This window comes from Bidens hawaiensis, unplaced genomic scaffold (assembly GCF_021521415.1).
Source record: "Bidens hawaiensis isolate Kalapana, Puna unplaced genomic scaffold, B.hawaiensis_p1.1 tig00011868_1, whole genome shotgun sequence".
Lineage (NCBI taxonomy): Eukaryota > Viridiplantae > Streptophyta > Magnoliopsida > Asterales > Asteraceae > Bidens > Bidens hawaiensis.
In genome coordinates, this window is record NW_027491949.1 from 643,709 (window position 1) to 652,011 (window position 8,303).

The following is an 8,303-nucleotide window of genomic DNA, read 5'->3' on the forward strand; positions in this document are numbered from 1 at the left end:
ATTTGTTTGATGTAACTTTAGGCTATTATTAGTGACCATGTCTATTAATCAGGTAGTTAACTTTAACTAATAATAAATTTTCGCAAACAGGGTCAGGTGTATATAACTCAAATCGGCATACAAGTACACAAAACACAAATGGTTCCTCAGCAAAGAATGACCATATCCTTATCCCAGATATAATCGCATATAGAAGTGATGGTTTTGAGAAGTGTGGGTACCGGCGCATGCGTTAGGAATTATTTGCAAATGTGGAAGAAAAACATCACGTATTTATTTATCCAAAAGGTCTGTCTGGCTATGCAAATAGAAGTGGTTTTCGGGATTTTGGAAGACTGCCGAGTTGGATCTGGGAACGGACCGAATCAATGAACATGTTGACAAGCCTCATACGACACACGGATACCAATAAGATAAATCTGAGAACTCCAGTCAACATGTCAAGTGGATGGAATAAAAAGTCTTTCATGTTGCATTCTAAACTCCTATAATAAGGTAACATAAAAGATAAAAGAGAACAATTAAGCACATTATACCCACAGCACATGCATAATTACACAACTTATATAAAGAATTGTGCATTTAATTTAAAAAAACGTCAAATATTTACACACAAAAAAAAATGTAGTAAGAGTATACCGAAACGAAGGGGATAAAATGCTTGGTTTTATGGTCGAATTTGTTTGCAAAAAATTATTTTTGCATAAAAATGCTAGTGTCAAACAAAATGTGGTAACTTGACCAAATAACAATAATAATTATACCAATTTTACACATCTGGTCATTTTGCAATATGTGAGTCTCCAAAACAAAGTTTCACTGATAGTTTAACCAATATGTTATGACTGTCCTAAAGTTCATCAGTGTGAAGTCAAAAAAAAAAAGGATTCCATTGTAAAATCAAGACTGGTTTGACCTGATCTGACCCAGAAAACAAATGATCAACAAAACACCAACCACTTCTCGCAATATCAGTAGCAGAAAAAAAAAAGGCAAAACAAATTGGGTGACCTCAATGGCACTTGAATTGGCCTATAAAAAGAAGTTTTATTATCGTCTTACGTTTATCCCAATCAAAACACAAGCAAAAGGTCTTTTAAAAAAAATACCAATCTAATTTAACATTCAAACACCAAAAGCTTAAAACTTTATGGAACTTTTCCCACCTCAATTTCTTCATATCGCTTCTAACTTACGATGCCTTGTTAAATAGTAATGCTGCTGCAAAAACAAGGATTGATGAACCAACAAATTCAACTTCGGAATTACAAATTTACAAGACCTAAAAGAAATGGGTAGCAAAAATGAAAATCTTATTACCAATTGACTTAAGCTCTGGAGGAATGAAGGCTGGATATTGTAGACCTTAATATCTGATCCCCAACTATTGACCTCAACTTCGTAACAAACTCTTCCCTGCTCGTTTTCTGTCCCTACAAAAACACCAGTAAAGAAGTAAGCAAATTACTTCACACACTACACAAAACTAGTATAAGTTGTGCCAGCATACCCTAAGAGACTCGTAGAAAATATGCACTAGCTTCATATCGTCTGGAGATACTTTATCTGAAAGGGCTTCAAATAGCTTTGAGAAAGGCATCCATGGTGATTTGGGAGCCATAGAGGTTCTTGATCCAACACTCGGCACATTTTCCACAGGCATGTTACCCTAAGATGGAAGATAAGAAATAATAATAACCGCAAAAAACTATAATCTTAAACATCACCTACAAGATACGTTGAAAATATCACTTCTTTGAGCATATTATCACAAGAGAAAAACACACCAGTTTAGTAGGAGAAGAATCCATTTGCAACGGTCCCTGAGGATCTTGGGTTGTCACCCTTGATGACAAATCAACCCTACTTCCGTCTATTATCGGATTCCCTGTATTATTAAGCACAAGGTTCATAAAAGGATTAGATATATGGGTTTGTACTGTTTGTAGCATTACTAAAGACCTAGAGCTGTTACTTATAGCTTGAGTCTGCCAGATGTGAATTTATCTGAGTCTCGAATGACAAGTTGACAACATGCCTAATTGTAATTCTTCTCATTGTCCTAATTTTCACCTAATGATGCCACGGTTGTAGCCAACTGGTATCACAATTTTCCACGACAGTAGTTATCATGTTAAAAAAAGATTATAAATGACAGAAGTTGCAGTTGGTTTAGGAGAAGGCGTGAGCTACTAATACCTTCAGCAATTGGAGATATCTTGTAACTAACAGCATATTCAGGATAGATATGGGTATTCATATTCATGTTCCAAACAACATAATAATTTGGATTATCCAGATTATCAACTCCGCTGTCAAAGCAATCATCACTTGGATAAAACTGTTTAGATCCAGCTGAGACGAGTTCCATATTTCCCAATATCACACGGCATAACACCATGCATCTTATTCCTTTTTCGTCAACATCACAAATAGTACCACTGTAACCGCAACAAAATAATATATTAAATTACTACAAAAGAATTCATAGAATAAGTCTCAAATCATAGCTCAGAACAAGAAGCATAAAATCTTAATTGTACCTGTTGTGGGCAGCGTCAACAGCTGTAAGGTGGACCCCATACCCATACCTTCCAAGTTTTGGCCCATCATGTCCGAGCCCATAAACTGCAGTGCTAGAAGGTGTATCTGTGGACGATGCAAACCAAGCATAGTTCACATTTGCATCACCACGAAGCTTTTGTGTAATTTCAACTTGCTTCTCAAAAAGCTCTAGCTTTGATTCCAAAATATCACCAGAACATTTCTTGACATCAATTACATCAGCTTTTAAAGCCGGACTAATGCCCTTGATAAACATATTTCCGACAGTTTTTGCATCTAGGTGTTTGCAACTATCATTTAAGTTGTGATTAAGTTTGACCCTCTTAATATTTGACTCATGGACATCAGACTCGTCCATGCATTCCTCAAGATTATTGTTATTTAATCCACATAAATCAATCTCGACATGCAACTTAATTTCAGGAGTCGTAGAAGACTCTAATTCAACAAGTTCTATATCATTTTGTGCCTCAGACTTATTTGCTTGATGACTTTCAAAACTAGTATATGTTTCAGGGAAAAAACAACTACCTGTGTCATCAATCCAAGCTAAAGGTTTCTGTACACCAGTAATCAAATCTACTTCGATCATATGTAAGATATCTAAAATGAAATGACGTCCATCAATATTCACTTCAATAGCTGACTTCTTTGTTAAGAAATCTTCTCTAACCAAGTCAATAACATCTTGGGAATAATTATTCCATTGACCATCTTGAGAAAAAAGCAAACGTTGAGGTACTCCAGTTTTCATAAAATTTAAGTAGTTCTTGAGTGAAATTTTTCTAGAAGAGAAGCATTTCGACTTGCAGCTTTCATCCCTTTTTCTCTTTCCGGTCTGGTTCAATACTGGGTTGGGCCTCACAGCCAAAGCCCGAGTACAGGCTTTAACTATTTGAGATGCACGTTTCCTTTTAGGATCAACAATAACTCTACTACCACGGTCTGTTACTTTAACCCACTTTGATGCCATTTTTATCTACAAACTTAAAAACTGTACTTACTCTAGTCAACCTACCTAGATTAATATAAATACTCAAAACAAGGCGTTGAAGAAACTGAAAGTCCTGCATGAAGAAAAATAACAATCAGGCGGCATCCAATTAATTACAAACCACAATAAGACCCCATTACTTAAATGCAAATCTTTTTGCAAGTCAATAACAAAAAAAGGCCAAAAAATGGCAGATGAAAAGTAGAGATCATTTAAATAGCAATGATTCTAGAGAGCAAGCCATAATACATAAATTAGAGTCCATTAGCCTGAACTCTGAAGTAATGTGTAGGACAACATTAAACATCATGAACATTTACTAACCCGAAACCAAATACCAGAAAATAATAATATAAATAAACTCCTCAATATTAAATTCAATTTTCCCATGATATATGAAAACAGTATGAAATCAAGGAAGCCAACGTGCTTAACAGAAATAGCGTTCTCACACTTACCTAATCTAGCATGCAGTAAAGTGCCTATCGTAAATACTTCCTGATTTTATAAGGCATAAAAATTCCTTACCGAAAATCTTTATCAGAAAACTAACGCTTATTCGTAAATACACCATGCACAGGCTTATTAATATTGGCCAAACGATAACAATCTTACTGTAGAAGACAAGGAGGTTATTATTTATGGAATGTATGACAATCTTATTATTAACTAGATATCTATCTAGAATTATTATCTCCCATCAGTTAATAGCTCAACTAAGACTAGAATAATCTTCATTTATTTATTTTATTTCCTCAAATTAAGTTTCCAAGTACGAGAGCAACACATAGTATTCTGCATTACTAACATAAATTAAAGTGTCTAGCGGACGATAGTGACAAGCTACCTAGACTACGTAGCGATAGCTATGAAATAGCAGGCGCTACTTCTAGTTTAGCAATACACTAGAAAAAAATTTTAGAAATACTTTCCATGTGTATTTTATCAAAATTCCGTTAAATATGGAAAAAAATATGTTTCTTTTTTCAATCCTGAAACAAAAAACCCTAAATACGCTTCCTTTTTAATCGCTATCTATATTTATCCCCCAAAAAAACCTAAAATACGCTATTTTTTCACTATGGAGGCGCCAAAATCAGATTGCGACATATTGCCGCTTCGCTATGCTATTCACTATAGCGGGCGCTATGCTCGCTATTAACTATGCTAAGAGCTTAAAGTTTTCCTTCTTTAATCCCAGCTCCATGGGTAATAAAGAGACACAACAGTATTCTCAATCCTCAATTTATTTTTAACAGCATGTTCCGTGGAAATTGCAATAACATAATAGTTATCCCGCCACAAAATTCCAAACATACCTTAACTATCTACATGTGTTGTTTCTGCTACATCAAATCTCATGTGTGCATACCATACAAATAGACTTTATTAAGTAATAAACTCAAAAGTGTCAAAAGTCAGGTTTCAAGAACGCATGTGAAGATGTTATTTGTGAAAAAATTAAGTGTATGTTGAAATCATAATATAAATCAACTTTTGTATCCTCAAGAAAATCCTGCAAATAAAAGATTGCCAGTTCAAAAATATACATAAAAAATTGTTCTTAAAATATTCAATCAAATGCAACATCACTCTTTTGCAGGAACAAAAGCTAACGCTAGCTATAGAAACTGGAAATAGAATTGAAAAAAAAAAACAAAAAACTCTACTGTAATCAAAACATAGTTGAAAAAAATATTAACTTGAGCATGTTATAAGACAACATTAACATCATTCACTGTAGTTAAGAAAACATACCAATTTTAAAAACCGGCTTCACTTCTGCAAAATGTGTCCATTTCCCGTCCATCGCTTGAGGTCGACAAATTCCTAACCCTATCATTAAGTAATTACAGCTCTAACAAGTACTACACTAAAACACAGAAAATCTGTCAGAGCTTGTAAAAACACACAGTGAAAGAGCACCGCATCTTATCCATGAAAAACTATATGTCATACATCATCATCCACATGAAATTAAATCATTTCTCAGCAAAAAAACATGAAAATTTATATTATTTGGACAAATTCTCACATTATTTAACAAAACACAAATGTTTAATTCATTCAGTGCCCGTTGAGGTGCAGCTGGAAAGTCTGCGTATGCAGTTTCCGTGACTCGAATTTTGTGAATTAGGTGTTCCAACTTCAAAGGCACGAATCACAAGTGTGCATCTACTCTCAGAAATACTATTTTTTGAAAACCTAAAAGCATGAATTATGAGGCTATTTACAATTCTTTATACCCTGTGCATATCTTTATCAAACATTTAGCATTTTGAATCATCATATATATTAATAAAACTCATAATTACAAAAAAAAAAAAAAAAAAAAAAAAAACAGTCACACACACATAAACATAATAAGCAACAAAAAATTAATAAACACCGATAAAATCCCAAAATTTCATCTTCCTAACCCTAGAAAAATATTATACCACATAATTGTTAACCAGACTGACTAATAAGCAACAATTCAACCTCTAATGCATACAACAAATCAAAAGGCATAATTAAAACTAACTTTACAGCAAAAACATCATATAATCAATTTAATCATATGTAATTTCAATAAACAATTCATATAGCAGATTTGTGACGGACCAAGCCAGATCCTTCAATCAAATCACTTACCAGCAAAATCGGATGAACAGTATCAATCAATCGATGGATCGAGTCTTAACTAAGCCGTCGAGAGTTGATGAACTACGGAATTATTATGAGAAGGTCAAAATTGACGAGGCTAACTATAAGTATATAAATATAAGAAGCTGGAAGGCAAGTGATTGATGGATGATATTCTATAAAATAATATGTGTGAAAGTAATTAATTAATTAATTAAATGTTGCTTGGCGAAAAAGCAACTGATGAGAGAGAAAACGACGGCGGCCTTGGCTTTACGATTTAGGGGTTATTCTTGTAGAAGAAGATGTGTTACACGACGTCGTTTTTGGAATACCTAAAATGGGCCGTTACGCTTACTTTTAAAAACGCCTAAATCATGTCAATTTTTTAATATTAAATCCTTCATAAAAATCTTCACCAATCACAAAAAGACGTGACTTTTCTTTTTTTTTTTTTTTTATTATTTTTCGATGTTTTATAGTACACAACAAATATTGAGTGATTTCTATAAAATATATTTTAAATATAGAGTGATATCTAGAAAATACATTTTTTCTTCAGGTTTTGGGTATAACGGGTGGTCTTGGTAAAGACCTTTCGGGTAGCCTTTGCCACTTGGCTACATAAGCATCGGTGATTCGAGTAAGCGCTTGACAGTGTTTCAAAGATATAGAAACTAATAAAAATATCGTTTAGCTTTAAGCATACGTAATCATAAATTAATGCTATCAAATCGCTTAAGACTGTTATTGTATCTTCAATTTTATAAGCATCTTAAATGCAAAGAATTTGGTAAAAATAAGAAAAATATGCAATGCGTTAACTGTGAAAACATTAAAGAATGTTTGTTAGCCGCTGCCTTTTTAATTTCTTTTAATTTTTTTTGCTTTTTCTCTTTCCTTTCTTTCTTTTCTTTTCTTTTCTTTTTAAATTGGAAAGAAAACATTTTCATCCGGCATACTCTTTATTTCTCCTTATTTTTGCTCCATCTGTTTTATTTTCTTTCGTTTAATGAAACTCGGGAATTTTATTTCTTTTCTTTTGTTAAAAAAAAGCCCTTGAATACAAAATTTTTTTTTCTTACCATACATTTCTTTTCCATCAATAAATGACTCGAAAACGCAGCGTAAAAGAATACCTTTTATATGGAGCCACTTAATAGATAAGGTTTTAGAATTATGCTAAATTATACATATGCTATCTCATAATCGGTCACATATTTTAATGATTGAGAATAAAATTGCCAAACTGCTCTAAATTATATACCTTTGTATAATTTTCTAATCTTTTACTTAATTTATATATCCTATTAAATTAAAAAGGTATTTGTTTATTATAACAAAGTAATTAAAATTTTATACATAGTTTTCTTCTAGTATAGAAAGTAATTTAATTTTGAGATATAACCTAACCCCCTAACCATAGTAATTCAGGGTCGGTTCTGGGTTCTTTTTTTGGTTTTTAGTCAACTCAAAAAACCCAAATTCTGGATAGTTTTGCTAATTCAATAAATTGATAAGGCGTATTTATTATTGCTTTAATTGTATATTCATGCTGTATCTAACAATTTTAATACTTATTTTATCTTAATTTTTTATAGGTGAAGACAATTATGTTGTTTTTTTTAATATTATTATTTTATCAGTCAAATACTCAAAACCCAATTAAACCAGCCTTTTAAAATCTGAACCCAAAAAACCATGTCAAATCCAGGTCAGGTTTGAGGTTTAACTTTACAAAACTCAAACCCAAAAAAAACCCTACCCAAGTTAAACGACACCTCCTCCGCCATAGTGCGAGCTAGGCCGAAATTTCAACCTGCTTGTGATACTGTCAAAAACCAGTGTTGCATGGGTACTTCTTCCCCTACAGTCCCAAGCCTGCTGCTATTATTATTATTATTATTATTATTATTATTATTTCTTTTAAATATTGTTGTTATATTATCACCCATTTATGTTGTAAATGCTGCAATTAGAGGCTTAGCATTCACAAGTTCTTCCCTATATTTTTTTTGAGAATCTTGTAGTGGAGAAAGAAAATATTATGTGAGAAAATTAAATTTGAGAATACGTTGTTTACATCGTATAATTTTTTAATATTTTTTGAAAGCGATTG

The 8,303-nt window shown here is 32.6% G+C and overlaps 1 protein-coding gene across 1 annotated transcript; it reads right to left on the minus strand.

Moving 5' to 3' along the window:
* Positions 1-1,169: 1,169 nt before the first annotated feature.
* LOC143539407 (inactive poly [ADP-ribose] polymerase RCD1-like) lies at positions 1,170-5,481 on the minus strand. Its single transcript, XM_077032740.1, has 7 exons — positions 5,318-5,481; positions 2,544-3,632; positions 2,200-2,441; positions 1,788-1,888; positions 1,511-1,669; positions 1,321-1,433; positions 1,170-1,221 (listed from the first exon to the last, which is right to left on the minus strand). Exons 2-6 carry the CDS (start codon positions 3,536-3,538, stop codon positions 1,329-1,331), a joined length of 1,602 nt encoding a protein of 533 aa, XP_076888855.1. The 5' UTR covers positions 3,539-3,632; positions 5,318-5,481; the 3' UTR covers positions 1,170-1,221; positions 1,321-1,328.
* Between the last annotated feature and the right edge of the window lie 2,822 nt (positions 5,482-8,303).

Excerpts from the sequence above, each read along its gene's own strand:
- LOC143539407 (XM_077032740.1), bottom strand. The coding sequence starts at position 3,538 with ATGGCATCAAAGTGGGTTAAAGTAACAGACCGTGGTAGTAGAGTTATT. Across the intron at positions 1,670-1,787 it reads ATTCTTCTCCTACTAAACTG|GGTAACATGCCTGTGGAAAA; the intron begins GTGTGTTTTTCT and ends CTTCCATCTTAG. Across the intron at positions 1,434-1,510 it reads TTTTCTACGAGTCTCTTAGG|GGACAGAAAACGAGCAGGGA; the intron begins GTATGCTGGCAC and ends GTGTTTTTGTAG.